The sequence below is a fragment of the Rhincodon typus genome, chromosome 12, assembly GCF_021869965.1.
Source record: "Rhincodon typus isolate 14 chromosome 12, sRhiTyp1.1, whole genome shotgun sequence".
NCBI classification, from domain to species: Eukaryota; Metazoa; Chordata; class Chondrichthyes; order Orectolobiformes; family Rhincodontidae; genus Rhincodon; species Rhincodon typus.
In genome coordinates, this window is record NC_063343.1 from 44,073,612 (window position 1) to 44,098,621 (window position 25,010).

Sequence of the window (25,010 nt, forward strand, 5' to 3'; positions counted from 1 at the left end):
TACTTAACTAAAAATATCTAGCAAATTAATACATGAATGAAAATTACAATAAGACTGGAATTCTGAATACACACCATTTTCAGAAAAAGAAATAAAATTATTGGAATTCATTCAAACTCTGTGCAAGGAGTATCAGATCTAAATTCAAAACCTGTTTAGTCAAACTAAGCCTCTGCCAAGCTGCCCCACCCACAGTATTCACATGTATCTTTTCGAAATAATTTACTATCTTACATACCTCTAGGATTATCTCATTAACTGCTTTAAAGCTTCAAGAGCTCAACTCTCTTTAATCCTTCAATAATTACAATTTAGATGGATATTATGGCTGAAAAAGTCAACAGGGCATGGAAACAGTCTTGGATGTCACTCTGTAATTAACCCAAATCTATTATTTCTAATGGAGCTGGCATCCAATCTTTGGGCTGTCTGTTAATTTTCATGATAGCTGTGTGTGCAGCCAGCACTAAATGCATTGCTGCATGTCTGTAAATCTCAGTAAAGGGGCCATGTTTGAGAGAGTATAGCACTTAATGCTAGTCTGCACTATTTAAAACTAGCTTGCACCTCTTAAAGAGCAATTGCAATTTGAAATGGCTGCAGAAGAGGGAACAAACAGAACTTGAATTATGGAGCAACAGGGCACAGTGGATATTCCAGGGTCCTGAAGTATAGCTGATGTCTTAATAGAGGAGATGGACAGGAGGAGAGAGGTCCTCCATACACTGGTGGAAAGACAAACTCTGCCAAGGCAGTGGGCGCAGACATCTGTTGATGTCAACATCAGAAATTTAGCCCCAAGGATCCAGATGCAGGGCCAGTTAAGGTACATATTCAAATACCAAATAACCCCCACATGCACTACTAGCCTCATGCTTTGTTTAAATTAGCACAGTCCTATCACTTGCCTTTCAACAATCTCCATCAAGGCACTCACAATGACATTGGAATATTATTTGGATAGAAATGGTGTTCAAGGATATGGGGAAAAGACAGGAGAGTTGCACTCAGGCTTCAGCGCCATAACAATTCTGTGATTCTGTGAAGTGTGACTCTTCTACAGGTCCTCCTCGTGGTCACATTACTACAAGACTCAAATCTGCACAAACCTATTCAATCATTGTAATGACATCACCCAAACAGAAGGCAAAACACATTTCCCTCTCTCTTGTAAGATGAGCCAGAAGCAGCAGCAGCAATCTGGAGGTGAACAGGAAAATTTGGATGTCACTACCACAAAGGGTGAAAATGTGGTTGCCACCGTTTCCATCATGGCCAATAGTTGAAACCACTGGTGATGATGGAACCATGTAGTTTCATTCCATTGTTTCGACTTTGTAGTTGTTTTATGCAACTGAGTAGCCTTCCAGGCCATTCCAGAGGCCAGTTTGGATACAACTGCATTGCTAGAGTCACATGCAAGGGGATAGCATACTTAAAGAACATTAAAGAAGCAGAAGGATTTTTGCAATCAATCCAATCATGGCTAGCTTTTTACTCCAGATTTCCACTGAATTCAAGTTTCACTATGGTGGGATTTGAACCCATGCCCCCAGACCATTAGCATGACTTTCTGGATTACTAGTCCAGTGATATTACCATAACGTCACTGCTGCCCAATCCTTCTGAGGAAGGGAGGATTCTAAACATTTATGATCCTCTAAAGGAAAACAAAATTCTCCTCATCTCTGTATTGAGTGGGCGACACTTTATTTTTTAATCATGAGCCCTCGTTTGGGATTTAGCTCAATGAGGAAATATCCTTTCCACATCCACCTGTCAAGATCCCCCTGGGATCTTGTCATAGGTTTCAATCACGTTGCCTCTTACTCTAAGCTCTAGCAGATAAAAACCTAACCTGCCCAACTTTCTTTGTAAGACAACTTGCCCATTCCAGGTATTAATCTAGCAGTCTTCTTTGAACTGCTTCCAAATTCTTCCTTTAATAAGTTGACTAATAACTTATACAGTACTTCGGGTGTGATCTCACCAATACACCATGCAAGTAAAACTTAATCTTCGTAACTTTGTTTTCAACTCCCCTTCAATAAATAATAACATTCTATTAACTTGCTTAATTACTTGCCGTTTCTGCACCCTGCACACCCAGATCCCTTTACCTCACTTGAATTGAAGGCTTATGTCATTAGATTAGTAATTGTTTAAATAGATTGTGAAATGTGAACATAAAGGAAAATCCAGAATTAAAAGCTAGTCTATGGCGACCAATGTAACTATTGTTGATTGTTATTAAAAAAATCTGATTCACTGATGTCCTTTAGGGAACGGCATCTTTCATCCATGCATGGTCTAGCCTCCATGTGATACCAGACCCACAGCAATGTGGCAGACTTTTAAGTGCTCTCTGAAATGGCCTAGCTGTCCCTAATTGCCCTTGGGCTAAGTGATCAGTAACAAATGCTGGTCTTACTAGTAATGTTCACATCTCATATAAGAATATATAGAGAAAAATCTCACAGCTCTGCAATCTCTCCTCATTTAGATAAAATACATCCTTTCTTCATTCTGCCTGCCAAAATGAACAATTTAACATTTTTCCAATATTGTACACCATTTGTCAGATCTTTGCCCACTCTTAACCTTGTTATGTCATTCAAAAAAAGGAGGAAGACAAAAAAAAAGGTAATTATAGGCCATTTAGCTTAACATTTATCATCAATGGGAATTGTTCATTATCAAGGATGTAAGAGCACAGAACTTACAAATGGATCAAAATCAAGCAAACACATGGTTTCATAAAGGCAAAATCATGCTTGCCAAAATGAATAAAATTCTTTGAGGAAATGAACAAGCAGAATAGATAAAACAATAAATAAAGGAACAGATAAATATACTTGGATTTCCAGAGGTATTTGATAAGGTACTGCACACCAGGCTGTTTAAGAGCCCTTGGTGTTCAAAGTAACATTTTAGCATAGGTAAAGGATTGGCTAACTAATAGAAGACAAAAAGTTAGGATAAGGGTTCATTTTAGAATGGTAATCTGTAACTAGCAGATTGTGTCCTACCACTGATCCCTGTGGCAATTATTTACAATATATATTGATGATTCGGATGAGGGAAGTAAATGCACTGTTGCCAAGTTTGCAGATGACTCAAAAATAGGTGGGAAGGCAAGTGGTGAGGATGACAAAGTCTTCAGATGCAATATGTGTGGAAAAATATGGGGTTAGGAAGAATGGAAGAGCTGAATGTTATCTAACTGGAGAAAGATTGCAAAAATCTGCAGCACAACTAAATTTGGGAGTTCCTTATGCGTGAATCCCAAAGCTAGGATTCAAGTTCAGTTGATAGGAAGAAAGGCAAATGGACTGTACGCCTTTAGTTCATAAGGGTTGAAATATAAAAATAGAGAAATCTTGCTAAAACAATATAAGGTACTGGTCAAACCATACCTAGTATACTGTAAACAATTTTGGATCCCTTATATAAGGAAAGATACACTGACTTTGGAGGCAATCCAGCGAAGGTTGATCGAATTTGGAGGGATTTTCTAATGTGGAGAAACTTGAGTAGTTGTACTCAATGGAGTTTAGAAGAATGAGAGGTGATCTATTGAAACATATAAAACTCTTAGACAACTTGACAGAGTAGATAGGGAGAGGTTGTTCCTCCTTGTGGGAGAGTCCAGGAATCTCATTTTCACAAGTTTTTCACTGGTTTAGTTTTAGACTCCCCAACCCTGGGGCAAAGATTTGTGTATTTAGCCTATCCATGCCCCTCATGATTTTACAAACTTCTAGAAAGTCACCGCTCAGCCTCCAGTGCTCCAGGGAAAATAGCCGCAGCCTATTCAGCCTCTCCCTATAGCTCAATCCCTCTAATCCTGGCAACATCCTTGTAAATCTTTTCTGAACCCTTCCAAGTTTCACAACATCCTTCCTATAGTAGGGAGACCAGAATTAAATGCAGTATTCCAACAGCAGCCTAACCAATGTCCTGTACAGCCGCAACATGACCTCCCAACTCCTATTCTCAATGCACTGACCAATAAAGGCAAGCATAACAAACGCCTTCTTCACTATCCTATCTACCTGCAACTCCATGTTCAAGGAACTATGAACCTGCACTTCAGGTTTCTTTGTTCAGCAACACTCCCCGAGGACCTTACCATTAAGTGGATACGTCCTGCCCTGATTTGCCTTTCCAAAATGCAGCGCTTCACATTTATCTAAATTAAGGTCCATCTGCCACTCCTCAGCCCATTAGTCCATCTGATCAATATCCCGTTGTATTCTGAGGTAACCTTCTTTGCTGTCCACTACAACTCCAGTTTTGGTGTCACCTGCAAACTTACTAACCATAGTTCCTGCATTCACCTCCAAATAATTTATATAAAATGACAAAAAGCAGTGGACCCAGCACCGATCCTTGTGGCATACCACTGGTCACAGGCCTCCAGGCTGAAAAGCAACCTTCCACCACGACCCTTTGTCTTCTACCTTTGAGCCAGTTCTATATCCAAATGGCTAGTTCTCCCTGTATTCTCTGTGACCTAACCTTGCTAACCAGTCTACCATGAGGCACCTTGTCAAACTCCTTACTGAAGTCCATATAGATCATGTCCACTGCTCTGCCCTCACCAATCCTCTTCGTTACTTCTTCAAGAAATTCAATCAAGTTAGTGAGACATGATTTCCCACACACAAAGCCATGTTGACTATCCCTAATCAGTCCTTGCCTGTCCAAATACATGCAAATCCTGTCCCTCAGGATTCCCTCCAATAACGTGCCCAACACCAATGTCAGGCTTTTCCTTACATCTTTCTTAAATAGTGACACCATGTCAGCCAATCTCCAGTCTTCCAGCATCTCACTTGTGGCTATTCTTTGCTGCTTTTTATATTCTGTCCAATATCCTGAGCTGCCACCCATCTTTGTGCAAATAAATTATTTCTCTTTAGACTAGATATTATTTTTTTTAAATTAACCACAGATGGCAGGTCCTCACCTTCAATTTTTTTTCTCCTTGGAAGGTGTCAGTTCAGTGTATTCTGAAATAGCTCCTTAAAATGTCTGCCACGGCATCTCTATTGATGTACACCTTAACCTAACTGGCTAGCTTGCTGTAGGTAGTTTTGTTTCCATGCCCTAATAATTTAGGGGAGGTGATGGCCTAGTGGTGTTATCACTGGACTGTTAATCCAGAGACCCCGGTAATGTTCTGGGGATGCATATTCAGGCAGATGGAATTTGAATTCAATTAAAACAAAACTGGAATTAAGAGTCCAACGATGACCATGATTTCATTGTTAACTATCAAAAAACACCCATCTGGTTCACTAATATCCTTTAGGAAAGGAAAGTATCATCCTTACCTGGTCTGGACTATATTTGACTCCAGATCCACAGCAGTATAGTTGATGGTGGCTTAGCCAGTTCACCCTCACCCCATGTATTAACAAAAAAAACCCTTTAATTTAGTTTAAATTACTAATCTTGTACAACCCCTTCCCTCCCCCAACTGAATTTAAAATTCAATCAATCGATCACATTGTGATTCTTGGTATCTACAGGCACTTTCACTAAAAGATTATTAATCCATCCTGCACAATACCAGGTCTAGTATAGCATACCATCTGGCTGGATCCAGAAAGTGTTGGTGCAAAAAAAAACAAACAGTCTTAGAAACATTCCTTTGCCCACCTGATTTTTCCAGACTATTTATAGACTAAAATCCCTATGACTATCACCATACTTTAAATGATAAGCTCTCATTATGTGTTCCTTTATTTGTTGTCCAATTGTGTGGTTATTACTGGCAGACCTATATCTCAAATCTGAGAATTACAAAACACAGAGTAAAGGATTTTAATTATCCCAATGTTAACTGGGATAGATTCAATATGAAAGGGATTGATGGGAGCAGAATTCTTGAGATGCATTCAGGACAATGTTTTGTTCCATATGTAGCAAGCCTGACAAATTGAGAGGGTGCAGTGTTTCAGAAAATGAGGCGGAGCATGTGAAGCAGTGGCATGTATCATAATTTAATTAGTTTTAACAAAACTACAGAAAAGGGAAAAGATAGAACAGTAGTTACAGTTCCAAACTGGACGAACCCAATTTTACTAAGCTGACGAGTTGATTTAGATTAAATAGACTGGAAACAAAGTAAATCAGTATCCAAGCAGTGGGAGGCACTCAAAAGGGGCATTCAAGGGGTTCAGAGTCAACACATTCCCACAGAGACATCTAGATCCCTGGCTGTCAAACAGCTTACAGATTAAGATAGGGCAAAAGAGGAAAGATCTTGTCCACCAGCAAAAACTCAATGCTACTGAAAGCCAAGAGTATAGAACATGGAGGGGTGAAATCGAGGGAAATTATGAAAGCAAAGGGAGGCCATTATAGGGTATTGGCAAGTAAAGTCAAGGTGAAGCAGAATAAGAGAATAACTAAGTAAAAATGCCCATAAAAACAACCCACGTAAAAGTGTTATCTCTTCAGAAAGGGTCCCAATCCAAAACATCAGCTTTCCTGTTCCTCTGATGCTGCCTGGCCTGCTGTGTTCCTCCATCTCCACGCTTTGTTATCTCTGACTCCAGCATCTGCAGTTCTTGCCATCTCAAATTGGTTTCCTTATTCTTTCATGGGATATGGACTTCCCTGGCAAAGCTAGCATTTGTTGCAAGGGCAATTAAGAGTCAAAACAACTACATAACTGCAGGTCTGGAGCCATATGTAGGCCAGACCAGGTAAGGATGGCAGATTTCCTTCCCTAAAGATCACTAAATTTTCTGGCAGTTGATAATAATTCTCATGGCCAACGTTATTGAAACTAGCTTCATGTTCCAGATTTATTCTTGAATTTAAATTCCATCAGCTGCTATGATGGATTTGAACCCATTTCCCCAAAGCATCAGCCTGGGCCTCTGGATTAATAGTCCAACGCCATTACTACTATGACACCATCTTCCCTGAGGTGGGCAAGAGGAGATGTTGGTATGTTTCCTAACAAATACAAAACAAAGCAAAACAAAAACACACAATTAACAGAAGAATATTCAGAGGTATTGAGAAAGTGAGGGACCTTGGGAGTGAATATCCAGAGGTCCCTGAAGTTTGCAGGACAAGTTAATAATGTGCTTAAGAAATTACGTGGACTTGCTTACTTTATTAGCCGAGGGATAGAATAAAAAGCAGGAAAGTTATGCCTGAACGATCCAAATCATTAGTTAGGCCACAACGTACTCTAATGTGTGCAGTTCTGGTCACTTCAATCAGAAAGGATATAACTGCAGCAGAGAATATTGCGGGAATGAAAAATGCAATTAATAGGAAGAAATGGACAGGATAGAGTTGTTCCCTTTGAAACAGAGATGACATAGGGGAGATTTGAGGAAATGCCCAAAATTGTGAGAAGCCTTGATATGGTGGATGGGAAGGGCCTATTTACCCTGGCAGAGTGGTCAGTGACTAGTAGACACACATTTAAAGTGATTGGTAGAAAGATTACATAAGTTGAGGAAAACCTTTTTCATCCAGAGGTTGACATTGATCTGGAACTCATTGCCTGAAAGAGTAATAAAAGCAAATGCCTCAATTCAATGAAAAAGTGTCTGGTTGTGAACCTCAAATAATGTAATCTGCAGGATAATGGACCAAATGCTGGAAAATGGGATGAGGCAGAGTGACTTGCTTTTGAGCTGGCACAGACACATGGGAAGAAGTCATCTCTTTCTATGCTGTAGACTTTCATTCTAAGCTGTGAAGCTCAGTTCACTACCATGCAAGCTCAGTCTCCTCTCATATAAGCTCAGCTCATTACTGCACAAGTCAGCCTGAGTAGTTGGAGGAGTCAATTATAGACAGCCTGCCTGTAAGGGACAGTGCTGATTACCTCAGTTGATCGCTACAGAGCTGAAAGAAATGGCTGTGACAACAAATAAATCTTGGCGCAAATTCTGTTGAGTACAACAGAGCTTCTCCACAGGTGTCCATGCAAAAGAAGCAATGATTAAGCAAATCAGTGGTCTGCTAAAATAGCCTTGGTTCTCACTTGTGTTTATGTGGTTCACTAGATTCCGAGCCACATGGGCAACAGATGAGTGGTGTTACCTAATAAACACTTTCTAGTTTGCCATGGTGGCTTAAAAGAAGACAGGACGGTGGACTGAATCAGAATGAAGGCATAATGATTGCTGCTAGGAAACTAGGCATTAACTTTCATAAGGCAAAGACAGTGATACACTAGCTGGAATTTGAGGGGATGCAGTCCCTTCTGGTTACATTGCACAGTTGACATGCAGCACCCAAAAAGAAATGTAAAATGCTTTTATTGGCACCCTGCACCATCAAGAAGCTTGTAATTCACATTAATCCCCATGATTGCCTTGCCTGAATCTCCCTGAAATGTATTCAATTCTGTACAGCAACAAAGATTCAGTAATCCCCAAATGACTGATGAACAGAGAGATGTTGCAGTAGTAACTGCTCCAGACTGGTAGAAACCAGATATATAAAAGTTTTGTGAAAATTTTAAGGAAATGTAAACAACTATTTGATGTTCTGACCTTGCTCCCAAAGTCATTCAACATGTGCCATACTTCTCCTTATAGACTTCAGCAACATCAAAACAATACGGAAAATGCTCTAGGTCTCTAAAATTAAGCAAAATAAAAATCAATCAGCAATTAATCTCGTATTAGCTGGAGACCCCTTTGAGTAGTGTTGTAAGTGGTGGGGTAAAGATGTGGAAGCCCTTTCTATTGCTGAACAGGAGTTCAGCTGTGCAACCTTAACCCTCAAAATGGTACTGCTCACATCAAACTGGGAAAAAAAGTACTGACCGATGTCACAATCTACCTGCTCTGCATCTCTACAGCGGACACTGTCTGCACATACTACTGCCCTCACCCAAGTGGAGGGAGGCACAGTTAGTACGAGTAGCATGCTTACTCAGTTTTGGTTTCAAAATGTCACCTCTATGACTGAAGAACTGGGCACTAAAGTGACAAATTCACGACCAGTACCTTTAATATTGTGAACATAACTTACTGCTTCTGTTCCATTCACCGCTTCTGTTGCAATCATTATGGATCTGTCGGAATTCCAATTCTTTTGTCAACAACTTATTCTTAAAGCTTAAATAAAAATAAAAAAAAAAAGTGTTGGAGAAACTCAGCAAGTCTAGTAGCATCTATGTACAGAGAAACAGACAATGTTTTGAGTCCAATCTTTTCAGAACTATTCATTCTTAAACTTCCTCTTTTCCAAAAAATTGGGAAGGCACTATGTTTGAAACAAAATCTTTGGCAATTTTTTTTCATCCTTCCACTTGTTATAAAAATAAATACCATTATATTTCCTTCTTGATTCAATTTGCAGACAATATTCTGTTGAAATTAAAATACTCTACTCATTCAGGCTCCCCACCAATGTCCTCTCTTCAAGATGCTTGGCCTGTTTGCTCTAAGCAAGGTAATTTCTGTACTTAAATGTGACCACACATTTCCACCTAGTAGGGAAGGAATATCATTTCCCACAGATGAAAACTTCTTAGCAAGGCAATCTCCCTTTAAAGGCTTGGAGCAAGCATATTTTTTGCAAAATAAAAATAGCAATCAATGTTATATTTTTAAAAATCCCATCCATTTTCTCACCTCCTCTCCTGAAACTGCTGATTCATGCAACATTTCCTTTTGTCTTTGTATTGATGGCCTTTTACAGTGACAGTTATTATGTAAACAAAAATATTAAAGCATCATTAGGAATAAACAGCTGCCTAGAACAATGTGTGGGTTTGGATATAAAAGATATGAATTGATATTAAATAAAATATCAATTGAGAGAAAAGTCATTAACTTTTAAGGATGAATTCATTTCAATTACGGAGACAGAAATTCAGCTTCTTGAATTACAGCAGCTCCTACAAGGCAGGATTTCAAAAGTGGGATGACAAATCAATACAGCTGTAACAAAAATATATGGAATCCCAAGTTAACTGAATAGCAAAAAAAAAGTGTAGAAGTGAAGAACTAATGCTAAATCATTGGCTTTCCGTAGTTAAAATATTGCTTTCACTTTGGGTGTCCTAGTTAGGAAACATGGGATATGCAAAAGAGATACTCAAGTAAGCGGAACACTGGATTTTTTTCAGTATAAATAGGATTGTGATATAGAGGTGTTGTAGATTTTGAATGGTTTCAATAAAACATGGAAGCAATTATTTCCATGGTTTGTGAAGTTGATAATTAATACGCATAAATTTAATATCATCAAAAAAGTTTTGTTTTGCAAATGATTGTTCAGACATGGAACATATTTCTTCCAAAGACAGCGGTGAAGCAGAAATTTCATTCTCAGAAAAAAAAATCTGCATAAATATTTTTAAAAGAAAAGTTTAAAATAGGATATTCAGGAAAGAACATAAGAATGACTAGAAATACTGGCTAGCCTTATCACAGTGGTAGCACACTCACCAATAACTCTGAGGTTGTGTGTTCAAGCCCTATTGGAATACACAATCTAAATTGAAACTTTTGTTGAGGGGCTAAGAGAATATTATTTTCTTGAAGATACTGCCTTTCAAGTGGATATCATTGTTTGTCGTGCTTATTCCACTCAAAGTAGCAACTAGCAGAACTGAACCTTGACCTTTGCATACTAACCCACAGCCATTGTTTCAGTGTGGTCCAATAGATCTGGCCGAAGTGAACTCCAATTTATGCTTACCACCTGAATACAATTGACTGCTCAATTATCTATACAGAAGAGTGACAGGGAGTTTTCTTGCATCTTGGCTAATATCTATCCTGTCATCAGCACTACCCAAGCAAATCATCTGATCTTTTACCTCATTGCTGTTTATGGGATTTGCTATTTTCAAATTGCTTACCATAGATTCTTAAATTACAACATTATCTACACTTCAAACATATTTAATTTGCCCTGAAGCATTTTGTGAATTTCTGAGGTTGTGAGGGGCAAATTCCGTCTTTTCTGTTTCTTTCTTTTAAAAGAAAGGGATTGATGACAAAACAGTCATCTTCTGACCTGTAACATTTTATAAATGCACATTATTTCATTAAGGTATTAACGTTGCTCATGAACGTCACTGAATGGTGTTCATATAGAGGTGCATTATTTCAGGGGCATCCAGAAACTATTAAATGGATGTTGAATGCAAAGTGGATTGCTAAGCTCTCATGGGGAGATGACCAAGTTCAAATGCTGAGAAGAGGGATCCCTTGCAAAACAAAAATGCAGCAACATCACCCACACAAATGTACTTCAGGTGAACTAAGCAATAGTTCCAGAGGAGAGGGGAACAAAAAAACACAAAAAAAAGCTGTTGTTTTTAAAAAGTGTCCAAATTTAATTGAAGTCTTTTTAAAACGCTTACAAAGTAAATGTGTATGGCAAGTATTGGCTGAAAACACAGTGAGCTTGTGCAAAATATTTCATTTGTGCACAAACCCAAAGATGCCATTTGGGTGAAGTGAAAGTTTAAAATTCCTTCCAAAACCAACTGTACAGATGAATTCTGAAGAAGGGTCCAGGTCCAAAACGTCAGCTTTCCTGCTCCTCTGATGCTGCTTAGCCTGCTGTGTTCATCCAGCTCTATACCTTGTTATCTCTATGTAGAGATGAAGTAGAGAGTCTCTTCACCATTCATTTCAAATAACAATGCAGTTGTGAGAGGAGATAGATTCAATGACTTTGACATTATTCTTAAAACTAACACTGTTGAATATTAAATAATTAAATTTATACACACCTCTGTAATTCATACCGACCCTCTCAGAAATAGAAACTACCTGAAAAGAAAGAGAAAAAGTCATAAATTAGACATTACCAAACCCATTATAAGATTAAACTTTCTATCTTTCAGGCCATTTCACTGAAAGGCTTTCCATTAAATTGTACACAATACTTACAGGATAAAACCCATTTATAACTTTAATGTGTAGAAGATCTTTGAAGAGGGCAGTATTTTGTTACAACATGCAAAAGAACAGACCTTAAATAAAATCAACTTATAGCCAATACATTAAAGTCATTAGGTTAAAAAGAAAATGCATGCTAAAATATTTAAGCAGACAATGTAGTGCAAGTGGCAACAACGAAAGGCTTAAATACCAGATAGTTGAGAGTATAAATATTTAGTGATGGCAGTAGCAACATAAAACATGATCCCCTATATCAGATCAGTATATCATAGCTACATGTTTAACACTTTCCTAAATCATACCGCAATTATATCTGGACAAACAAGATCACATACAAGATTGCATTAGCACAGATTTGAAGAGTCATATTCGAGTTGAAATATGTACTCCATCCCTCCTTCCATAGATGCTGCCAGACCTGCTATTTCCAGCATTTTTTTGTTTTTATTTCAGATTTCCAGCGTCAGCAGTGTTTTACTTTTATTACAACATTATTCTAGATTTCTGTTTGCACCAACTTCGTTTGGACATTTGACATTAAATTTCTATCACTTTCAATTATTCCCTGCTGTGTAGGGTCCCTTCGCCAAATTCTCTTCTATCTCCCATGCATCTTACTGAATATGTTCAGAGATAACTTCACAAGAAATAATATTCGGTTCTGCTTGGAACAAACTGGATGGTTAGAAGTTTCAATGGTTTATTTGTTATCAATATTGTTTCTCATGACCTTTGGCTAGTTCAGCAATTGCCCACAATACTCTGCCTAGTCAAATTAACTGCAAAATAAAGGGTCATTTTCAGATTTGACATACAAGCTGTGCATTCATCAACATGATGCCTCCAAGAAACATTTGTAACTAGCTTATAGCTAGTTGCCCTAAAATATTCCAACAATAAAATGTACTCCTTTCTATTTTGCAAGATGGTTTAGTTTTATCTCTGTAGGGTAAATCCATTCTGGTTAAAGTGGTAAGGATCTCTCCTATACAAAAATTAATGCTTGTATATTAATAATTATTGCATGATGCAATTCAACACAACTATATGTTTACTCTCAAAAAATGCATGTTACTGGAAATGAGAATTTATGGAAATTGTATTGCCATACCACACTTGAAAAGCAGGTTCCAGCAACTCAAGATCTGCAAGAGATATTTTGTATTTCAAATGCCTCTGCAGCATTCGCTTCAACCACTCCTTGTGGAGCGAGATTCATATTCTCACCAATCCCAGGTGAGTCATTTCTGAATTCCCTATTTGATTCCTTGATAGCTATCTTATTTTGATATCCTCTAGTTTTGCTCTCATCCCCAAGTAGAAACATTGGGCTGAATTTGCCAAGACCACGAATAAATGTTTTGAGGAGTCAGGTAAGGAAAATATATTCCACTCATGTCAGTGCAGCTCCTGTCACGTTCTCATCTCCTTGCAGTTTTCCTGAATGTGGGATGCCATCTGCAGGAGACCAAGAGGAGATGAAATGGGGCATTTAGCCCCAATTACACAATTAGATTGAAATATCACTGAATGATAAATGGACCCCCAATATGTTAAGAGCCCAGAAATTGAGCAGCATGGTTTCATTGTTGGACCACCAAACCACAAACCGTGTGTGGCCTTATTAAATTACTGGCAACAAATTGCAGTGTTCAAGCCTCCCAAGTGAAAGGCATGCCATTTCAGCCACGTCATGCAAAAGGATATCACCATTAATGTCGCATTTGCTGCAATGGTAGTTGCTGCACTCCTACTTGTGGTACATTCATGCTGTTGGTCACTCAGCAAATTTCAAATTGCAGCGGAAGCTGGCATTCATATCCAGGTTGGAATCTAGTCACTATCCCTTACTGGATGGGAGCCTCAAGGGAACTTCTTAATTGGCAATCTCCAGGAAGATCCTATCATGGCCACTTTCTAGTTCCTGAGCTACAATTAATACTGCTGCAGGACTGTGACTTACTGGCAAAAGCCATCCTGTTCCTTCTGTGTATATTCTTTCAAAACCTTTCAAAATGTTCAGAGGCTTCTTTGGGGTTACCCCTCTGCCTTCTCTTTTCAAGAGAATGGAGATCCACCCTGGTCACCCTCTCTTTACAGGGGTTTCCTGACATTTCTGGGGTACCATTCCTGTAAATCTTTTTTCCACCCTCTTCAATGCCACAGTCATCTTCATAATATGGTAGACAGTATTGTATGAGCTTCTTGAAGTGTAGTCTCACCATGTTTTGATACAAATTCAACATACCTTCCCTACTTCTCAATTCTATCTTTCTAGAAATAAACCCAAATGCTTGGTTTATTTTCTGGCCTTGTTAACCCAAGTCACTACTTTTACTGAGCAGTGTACTTGTACCCCTTTCACTCCTCTGCCCTAGTGAGATTCTAATTTCCTCAGAACATGCATCCTCCTTACCCTTTTTGCCAAAATGTAACAGCTCACATTTATCCTCATTGCAATCTATTTGCAAAAGTTATGCCCATTCAGCAAGTTTGTTAATACTTTCTTGCAATTTGTTGCTGTCCTCCTTATTATTGACTACCCACCCATACCCACAACTGCTAACTGCAAAATTCAAAATTGCGTTTTGATTTTAAAGTCTAAATGATTGATATTCCATTTAGCCTTTGAAGTATTCTTGTCCACTTACTCAACCAGTCTATAACCTTTCGCATTTTCCGTGCATCCATTTCACTAATTCCTTGGTTCTCCACTATTTTCAGAATGCTTTTTTATATCTTCTACCATGAGCATGTATGAAAAATCAAACCCTGATTTTAACTCTTTCCAAAGCCAACCACTTGCACAGAATTAAGATCTCACCCAAAGTATTTGTCTTAATGTCACTGTCATTTCTGAAGGGTCCGCATTCATTCACGAGACAGGTCTCATGAACAAGAGAGTCTCATGAAGAAGATATTGCCATTCTCTCGCTGTCACCGGGTCGAAGTCCTGGACCTCCTTTCCTAACAGTACTGTGAGTGTCCCTACACTACATGGGCTGCAGCAGTTCAAGAAGGAGGCCCACCACTAACTTCTCAAGACCAATAAGGGATTTACAATAAATGGTGGCCTGGCCAGCAATGCTCAAATCCTGTGAAAGAATAAATAAAAAAATGAGCTCAAACAGGGTACACTGGCAGACAGGAGATAACATAGGGAAAGTTGTAAGTTCACGGTTAGAATTTTAAAAGGAAGTTTAGAGCAGTCAGATATAGAATCGTAGGGACAAATGCGGCAGAGGCAACTGAATGAATAGTTTCAATCTTAATGACACAGAAATTCATGAACTTCTAGCACTTGATGTTGAAGGCAAGCGTGGAGAAGGCAGAGAAAAGGGAATTAAGAAGATGATTTGATCAAGGAATAGAAGAAAGTTTTGCCAGACAAAAGCTAGATCATCTTGTGCTTTGTGGTCCAGCTCAATATGGCATGAAAGCTTCACAGCCTCCTTTAAGGAAGTAGGGATATCAGAGTATGATCTCAATTGAGAGTCACCAGAAGGAACTAATTTTTAACATATTATTTGAAATTGGTTTCATTTATTTTAGTTTTTCAGCCAATTTAAAAATGTCATTTAATCTCAGAACAAAATAAGCATCTACTGAGATCAACTCTTTGTGCCTTGTTCATTCAAATTTGAAATTGAGCTAAGAGACACACTATGGATGTTCTACAATTTCATAAGATTTGGGAAGTATTTTATTCCCTCACGTTTTGGGTTTTGTTGCACTATGCACCATTTATCAACATCCAAGGTGACCGACAGTCACTAAAATCCATAATCACTAATATGTCAAGAAATCCTTGGATACACCACTAAAAGACAGCAAGACAAATTTGATGAGAGCAATACAGAATATGCAAACTCACTGATAATAAACAGACAGCATTCCAAACCTTGCAACTGGACGCAAGTCTTCAGAAGAAAAGCTTTCTCACCAGATAGCAAAAGTGAAAGTTCAAAGAAGCACTTGTATTTAAAATACAAATGATAGACAGGAAAAGCTGTGGGAATTAAACTCACTGACATGTAGGTCACATGTGCCTTTTTCAAGGCAACCATAGAGATTTATGGACTCCCAACACAAGGATCAACATTGTCAGATCCAAAGATGGCAAGAGTCTCCTCGAAGACCAGGACAATATCCATGGCCAAGGGAACAGCACTTTGTAGAGCTAGCCACTCAACTTCAGGATGGACATGCACCTGCAGAACTTCCCATAACATACCCAAGACAAGTGAGCTAGACAACAATCTAATGCTCAACATAGTGATAACTGCTATCAACCAGATCACCAACCACAGTGATTCCATCCTGACAACTTTCCTGCTGCAGGACTGAAACATGGCAAAGATATACCTCATTTCAAGCCCACCGACTCCCACAGCTACCTAGAATACTCCTCCTCCCACCCACCTTCCTGCAAAAATGCTATCCCCTATTCCCAATTCCTTCGCCTCTGCCGCATCTGGTCCCAGGACGAGGCATTCCACTCCCGTACATCTCAGTTGTCCTCGTTTTTCAAGGACCGTAACTTCCCCCCCTCAGTGGTCGAGAACGCCCTCCACCATGTCTCCCACATCTCCTGCAACTCATCCCTCACACCCCGTCCACGCAATAAGAACCAAAATAGAATCCCCCTCGTCCTCACGTACCACCCCACCAACCTCCGGATCCAACGCATCATCCTCTGACACTTCCGCCATCTGCAATCCGACCCCACCACCAAAGACATCTTTCCCTCCCCACCATTATCTGCTTTCCGGAGGGACCACTCTCTCCGTGACTCCCTTGTCCGCTCCACACTCCCCTCCAGCTCCACCACACCAGGCACTTTTCCCTGCAACCGCAGGAAGTGCTACACCTGCCCCCATAGCTCCTCCCTCACCCCCATCCCAGGCCCCAAGAAGACTTTCCACATCAAGCAGATGTTCACCTGCACATCTGCCAATGTGGTATACTGCATCCGCTGTACCCGGTGTGGCTTCCTCTACATCGGGGAAACCAAGCGGAGGCTCGGGGACCGCTTTGCAGAACACCTACGCTCGGTTCGCAATAAACAACTGCACCTCCCAGTCGCGAACCATTTCAACTCCCCCTCCCATTCCTCAGACGACATGTCCATCCTGGGCCTCCTGCGTGCCACAACGATGCCACCCGAAGGTTGCAGGAACAGCAACTCATATTCCGCTTGGGAACCCTGCAGCCCAATGGTATCAATGTGGATTTCACAAGCTTCAAAATCTCCCCTCCCTCTACCGCATCCCAAAACGAGTCCAGCTCGTCCCTGCCTCCCTAACCTGTTCTTCCTCCCACCTATCCCCTCCTCCCACCTCAAGCCGCACCCCCATCCCCTACCGACTAACCTCATCCCGCCCCCTTGACCTGTCCGTCCTCCCTGGACTGACCTATCCCCTCCCTAACTCCCCACCTACACTCACCTTTACTGGCTCCATCCCCGCCTCTTCGACCTGTTTGTTTCCTCTCCACCTATTCTCTCCTCTATCCATCTTCTATCCGCTTCCCACTCTCTCCCTATTTATTTCAGAACCCCCTTCCCCTCCCCCTTTTCTGATGAAGGGTCTAGGCCCGAAACGTCAGCCTTTCTGCTCCTATGATGCTGCTTGGCCTGCTGTGTTCATCCAGCCCTGCACCTTGTTGTCAAAGATATACCTGATTTCTCCGATACCTACCCTTGTGAAGGGTAGCAGAATGAAGACGTTCCAAGTGAGCACAGAGATACCATACAGATTGTGATCTTCAAGATAGGAGACAAGTCAAAATCTACCAACTACAGAGGTATAGAATTTTTGTCAACTGTTGGTAGTTAACCTGCTATTCAGCACACCCCATCGACAGTTACTCTTTATCTATATCTCTCCTCAGAATACCACTAGTACGTCTTTTGCCTCTGATCTGGGCACTCTCACCATCTGTTCCACCCGCTGTTGCTCCTCCTCCCTTTTTGTCAACAACCTAAAAACCATCATTTCCAAACCCCTTCAATTCCAAAGAGCCACACTGGATTCAATGTTAACTTTGTTTCTCTTTCCGCAGATACTGCCAGACCTGCTGAGTTTCTCCAGATTTTTCTGTTATTAATTCAGATTTCCAGCATCCACACTACTTCACTTTTATTTGAGTGGTTCTGACTTAATTGCACTTACAGGAAACCCTTCAATCTCAATGGGCTGCAAGCAAAAACCAAGACAACAGCCATCTCTATAATATCACTACAGTATGCTGAGAATGCACAACTTAGTCCTCACTCTGAAGAAATGACATATTCGAAGCACAGGACTTACCCTGAACACCAGGAAGACCAACATTATTTGCCAACTCACAAGTATCAAATCCAATACCTTCAACTGAGACTGATGGTGAAATATGAAAAAAAGTTCTTCCTTCCTCTAACCTTAAGAGCCATTTATACTAAAAGGCTGAAATTGATGAAAGAGTATGCCACTGAATCCAATGTGCTAGCTCATCCTGTAGCAAATTGCATTAGTTTTTAAGAATTACGATATCAGACCCGACACCAAACTCAATGTCCACTGCGCAGTGATTTTCTTCATGCTTCTCTACAGTGCCAAAGGTTGAATACTTTATTGCGGCCATGTCAAAACCCTAAGATCGCAGTATCAGCATTGTCTTAGAAGTATCTTTTGAATCAAGTGAAAGGTCAAAAGAACAAACATGGGCATTCTCCAAGACAAAAACAAACCAGTTTTGGGGAATGTGATATTGAAAGGTATGGAATATTTCCTGCCACCACAAAGATACAGGAAGACAGTGGCATTAACATCACTGATGTGCATTCAAACCAGGTGAGACTGGAACTAAACTAGGCATACTCACTGCTGCTCTGGAGAAGCCTGAACTGTGTTTTGGGAGCTGGTACCTCATTTTATGCTGAACAATTCCAAAAGGTTTCCTGCATTTTACAGCATACTGCGTGTGTGATGTCCACCACTCCACAGCATGAATTGGGAATAAGCAGAAGTGTACATTTCTGCTGCCTCCCACCCAACAGTGGCTTGAACAGGAGTGCCTGCTTTCACATGAAGTTAGCCCATGGGAACAGCAATGAGAAATCTAACCTACAAAATAATTTTTGCTCCATCATTCAATCACATTCACGATGCAGTGATTGAGATTGTCAACTGGATGAGATGAGTTCTGAAAATGCCTGCCAATCACAGTGCAAGAAAAGGGTAGTATGCAGAATTCTAATCTCCTGAAACAAAAACAGAAATTGCTGGTGAAACTCAGGTGGTCCGGCAGCATTTGTGGAAGAAAGCAGAGTTAATGTTTTGAGTTGGGTGACCCTTCCTCAGAAGGACCTTTCAGAAGAGACCCTTCTGAAGAAGGGTCAAGGGATTTGAAATGTTAACTCTTGTTTTTCTCTGCACAGATGCTGCCAGACATTGAGTTTCTCCAGCATTTTTTTTTTGTTTCAGATGTCCAGCATCTGCAGTTCTTTGTTTTATTTCAATGACATCTCTCTTCAATCTGCAAAGAAGAAGCATCCTCAACATAGAGGGTTTCAAACAGATTTGGCCATCCTCAGCCCAGATGTTAAAGAACTGATCTACACATTGTTGCTAAAATCCAGGAGGTACATAACAGCTTTTTACGGTAACTAATCATATAATTTTAACAGTTCTGAGGAAGGGTCACTGGACCCGAAACGTTAACTCTGATTTCTCACCACAGATGCTGCCAGACCTGCTGAGCTTTTCCAGCAATTTCCATTTTCTGTTGCTTACAATTTTACATCCACTTGCAGAGATATGGAGGTGGGAGAGAAAAGAAACAAGATTTAGCATCTGTTGGTCATTCGACTGACAGATTGGGCATTGTAAGGGAGAAAGGGGAAGAAAATACAGCCTCAAGCAGTTGACCAACTGTTACAGCAATTAGAGTAGAAACACACATCTCTCCAAATAGACTTCTGATTTGCTTTTCCAGATCTTATAAATATGAGCCCATCTCAAAGCCACCAGAATTTTCAATATGTCAGCAAAGAAACTTCAACTCACATGGTATTAAATGGTTTCCCTCATTTGCCTGCAGTTACTCAGTAAGAAACACTTTACTAGACTTGTGCCCATTCATTTCCACTAGAATATCTTTGTTGCTTATTGTGCAGCTAGTTATGTGCTGTCATCTGCTACCTTTTGAGATCTACAGACAATTGTTAAAGTCTTCAGTAAAATGTTCACATTCTCTTTATTTGATGTTCTACAATTAATTTTTTTGAGAATCAAACATTCAACCCACCTTACACTGTATTTGAGCTTCTGCAGTGATTCCTCTTCAATTAGTCCTAAGTTATCTGTACTTGAACACTATAATCTGTTTAATAGTTACTGGGTAGTCCTCAACAGTTAATAATTTTTCTCAGAAATTAACTTCAGTATTTAGCTCTGACACAGAGCATTTAAAACTCAAATTAATTAGAGTATGATAACACTCAATAATAACAGAAGAAGAACATATTTGAAAGTTCTTACAAATGCAATCTAACTAATTAAGATAGTTAATAGGAATATCCAACATTAGATACTTTCTTAAAATTAAACAAGTCAAATGGAGAAACTCAATGCTTGGTTGATGAAGGAGGATAGCACAGATTAGAAACAAGGGGCCATTTTCTCTCCTTGTATACTTCCTGACCCACAAGATCTCAGCTGAACTCAAATTCACTCAAAACCCATTCAATTACAAGTCCATTTATATCCTGTGGAATCAAACCATGTTTAACAATGCTTGCAAAAACCAATTTAACTTCATATTGGATGTAAAATTACACCAGTAGATGGATTGAGGCAGTGTCAGAGATGGTCCACATTAAGTAGGCAGTCTTTATAATGGTGAGGGTATAGGGTCAGAAGCTAAGTTTAGGATCAAAGATGTTATGGTGGTGAACAGGGTGGTTGAGTAGATCAATGTTGTTCAATTCTTCAAGAACGACGATTTCCTGGACAATGATTTGATTCCATGATGACATCAAGACTGGAAATGGGAGAGAAATGGGGTTTACCTTTTCAATGTCAGAATCCTACATTTACATTTTAGATGCCTTCTAGATAACTAACTCAAAACTTAGATTAGTCTAGTCAAAATTTGTATAGTCTGATAACTTAGCTGTACAATTAAGTCCAGTCTGCTTAAAAAAAATTGTACCCACAAAAATCTCCAATTATACTGATCTGAATATCCATTTTCAAAAAATTTATCAACCTGATCAAGAGACAGTTGCATAATTACACAGACTTTGCACATTCTACTGGGACTGGGTAATCAGCAAACCCTGACTTTTATTTGGTAAATGCAATGGATAAAAAGCTTTCCAATTCACTTCATAACAATGACCTTATTAACATTTTTAAGTCCAGCTGATCACTTTTACCATGTGTATGTGAAACAATCACTTACGTTAATCAAAGAGATTTATTTATGACACTGGATGCCCCCTTGATTTCTTTTTTTATTAATTTTTTTCAATTAAGTGTTTGCTGAACAACACTGATCTCGCTGTACAACTGGGCCAGAAATAGCAAAGATGGCTGGAAATGCTGCTAGGACAGTTCACATCCTAAAGAAGGTTCAGCTTTATTTGTTGCTCTCAGCACCATCTAGTGCTGGAATCCTGTAACTTTAATTGGTAAGAAAGCCCATTAATACTCTGGCACACTAGATACCCACAAAGTGGGCAAATGCAGCCTATTTTACTTTCTCCCCCTGTACGGTATGGAGAGATGCCAATCTGCTACAACGGAATAGATGGAGCAACACCATAGGAGCTGGACATCCGTCATCATGTTAGTAACATAACAGCTGTTACAGTCAGACCACAAAATTGTACATCAATTCAAAAAGCCTGTAAGTACACTTTCCTCAACGATCTCTCACAGTACATGTCCCCTCAGAAATCCTTCATTTCTCAGCCTAAATTTGGATTGTTATAAAGTTAATAAATATCCAGGGCATCAGAGGTGAGCCCAATTATCTAATGTTAAAATGCAAATAATTTCAACGGCCACTGCATAGTAATTAAGGGAAAGATTCCCAATATTGCCCAGTCTCCACCAAACCCCTTTGTCCAGGGGCATCAGATCAAATTGTAGCAACCCTATTATAGGTTAGAAATCGAGTCAGAATATATATTTATATTTGTCTTACAACATCACCAAGGAGTACTCACTAGGGCATCATTTGTTGAGCCAGGATTGCTGAAAAATGCACTGGCTACAGGAAATCTATTACTTGTCGTTTTTACACCAAGTACAGTTTCCCAAAGTCATTCCATATTCCCACCAAATCCAAGATCAAATTTGTGAAACATGAACTTGTGCTACTGTTCTTTTCAACAGCACTTAAAAATATAAAACTGTACAACAAATCTGCTATCTTAAACTGCAACTGCTAGAAATCTTAAATTTAATCACACTGATGAGTTAGCTACAATGTCAGGCAGCCTGGATTTAATACAGTGAAATTTGCTGTCCTTGCATTTGACATTAATAGGACACCTTGCTCACAAGACTGAAAAACATGTGTCCTCAGCGCTGGATAGTAATGCATGTGCATGAGAGTGAGCAGTACCAGTATGCTGGTAGGAGGTACTGCATCATCAAGCTGTTACTAGAAAGAAAAAAAAATTGTTTCAGCAGTTCTAATATAAATCCAACTCTTGTCTAATCCCATGATAAAATTGTCCTTAATATTCACATAATCTAAGTTTCTGTCCTTTTCCCATTTTTCTTTACTTTTCAAAAAAAAACTGTCCATTTCTCTCTCATGCACTTCCAAAATGTGAGGTGGGAGTTTGTAATTATACTTTTTCTACTTTGATAAATATTGCATTTCATAGATTTAAGGTTAACAATTTACAGCATATACTTGATTCACAGGAGATATGTCAAATTATTTTTAAACGTTTAAGAAAAGATATAACCACAAAATGCAGTTTTTGGCTGTAGATCAGTCATTTGGTCAATTAAAGTTTCACGATATATGTCATTTGACTGGAGCTCTGATACTGGGCCATCTATGTGCCAAATGATACAATACAATCACTACAGAGATAGCAGGAACTGCCGATGCTGGAGAATCTGAGATAACAAGTTGTAGAGCTGGATGAACACAGCAGGCCAAGCAGCATCAGAGGAGCAGGAAAACTGACGTTTCGGGTCTAGAATACAATCACTACTTGTTTTGCAAACTTCCCTTACAGACTAGCTATCTACTAATGCACTGAACACCGTTTGAAACGTTACAAGTTCCTCAACAGCAAGAAAGAGTTCAGAAGGGCTGCCTATATTTTGGACTTTTGTTCTCTCGTTCACTTGTTGGAAACATTTCCAGCATGTAAATGACCACATAAGCGGGGCACAAAAAGTAAAAGACAACCGGAGAAGAAGAATGTGGTAGCCACTTCCAGATCATAACTGCAACAACCACCTGAGGGAATTACCTGCGTGAATCCTGCACCCTGCCCGTTATTATAACAAGACTGCGTCTATTTCTGAACACCAAGTTGCAAGCCGGGGTACATTTTAAAATGTCATAATCGGGGCTTTAGACCTCTTAAAATGTATTTCTAAATCTTTCATGAAGAATCAGCATGATTTTTAAAAAAAAAGCTACTGCTGTTTTTGTTTAATGTAACCTGTTTTAAACGCACTGAAACAATGCTCTTACCTTGACACAATAGACCGCAGCAGCGATCCGGCTGCTGCATCCAGGGTCTGGCCAGGAGCCGCTTTGCACTGACAAGTACTGGAAAGGGTTAAAAGCTAAAAGCCAAGTAAGAACATGGCACAGCTCATCCTGCCATATTCCAGTTCCTTTTTTATTTTCACCCAATTCCCTCTGAAAGCGCTGCGACCGAAATAATTCAGATCTTGATAGACCACACACACCACCGCAACCTCCTTTCAAACTCTCTTAGAGAAAAAGAAACCGCGATGCTGCAAAAATGCAGTTCTGGGTTGATGTCTGCTTCTCCCCCCGCTTTTTTTTTGGCGTCCACAGGCGCCTCGATCCCTTTTCAACCTTTATTAAAGCAACGAAAGTCACAACACGGAAATACGTGCAGCGCAAGCGCACTTCCGCCTCGGGAATAAAGGACCAGCAGTGCAAATAAATAATTAAATTTTAATGTTCAATATTCACTGACTATAGCTTGCTCATCAAAGGCCCTTCTCTCCTGGAATTATGTTCTTTTTATTTAATCTTTCATCAACGCTTTTGCCCACCCATGTCTTTAAATATTTTCTTTTTGCAACTATTAATATTTATAGATAGGAGAGTCAGAAATGTTACTGAGTTTTTATTTTTCCACCACGCATACAATATATACACAGGCTTAACATGAAGACGTGGAACAAAAAATAGTCCACATTGGGTTTTAAATGTTAGCATTTCAAGTTTGGCTTGTTTACAGTGTGCAAGTGAAATATTTCTAATTTACAAACTGGCTAAACTATCTTGAGGACCAAGCTGACAGGTTTGGTGTCTTAGCTGCACTTCAGACAGGACCATAGCCCTTAAATGTCTGTGGCCGAACAGGTGGTTATGAACATCAGTTACACCAACTGAAGCTTATTTAAAAGCAACACTGATTTAAATAAAAATCTTGAGCTTGTTGCCCTTCAGGGCTGTGCCCCACCCTACTTCTTTAATCTTTTGCATCACTAATTTCTGAGTTCCTATATCTGTTGTTCATACATCTATTCTTCTGATCAGGCCTATTCCGGTCTACCATTAGTGGCAATATGCTCTTTGACACATCGCTCCCCATTTTCAGCCTTCCTGCTCCTATGATGCTGCTTGGCCTGCTGTGTTCATCCAGCTCTACACCTCATTACCTCTTAAGTACAAACTGTGTTTTCTGTCATCTCCTCATGCCATAATTTCAAGCTGCTGCTGGGTATCCATTTCCTCTTTGAAGATTGACTTTGATTGTTTCCCCATGTCAAAAGTCCTGTGTGTAGGCATTTAAGTCACAGCTATGTGCATAAAAATAAAAACATGCAACTACATTCTTGGCAAAGGGAGACCTGTTTTGTATTCAGTAAT

General features: G+C 39.6%; 1 protein-coding gene across 8 annotated transcripts in view; it reads right to left on the minus strand.

The window, feature by feature from the left end:
- The window catches only part of LOC109912312 (UPF0461 protein C5orf24 homolog), a 28,619-nt gene extending 4,610 nt beyond the window's left edge, over positions 1-24,009 (minus strand). For 3 of the 8 annotated variants that reach the window (XM_048604022.1, XM_020511739.2, XM_020511723.2), the window contains exons 1-2: positions 23,631-24,009; positions 11,744-11,783 (exon numbers count right to left, since the gene is read on the minus strand). In XM_048604022.1, the coding sequence (XP_048459979.1) occupies positions 11,744-11,756 (13 nt within the window). In that variant the 5' untranslated portion in view covers positions 11,757-11,783; positions 23,631-24,009. Of the gene's footprint in view, positions 1-8,537; positions 8,625-9,021; positions 9,108-11,743; positions 11,784-23,630 lie in introns of all 8 variants that reach the window. The other 5 variants (XM_048604019.1, XM_048604017.1, XM_048604021.1 and 2 more) reach the window with 5 other exon arrangements.
- Positions 24,010-25,010: the final 1,001 nt, after the last annotated feature.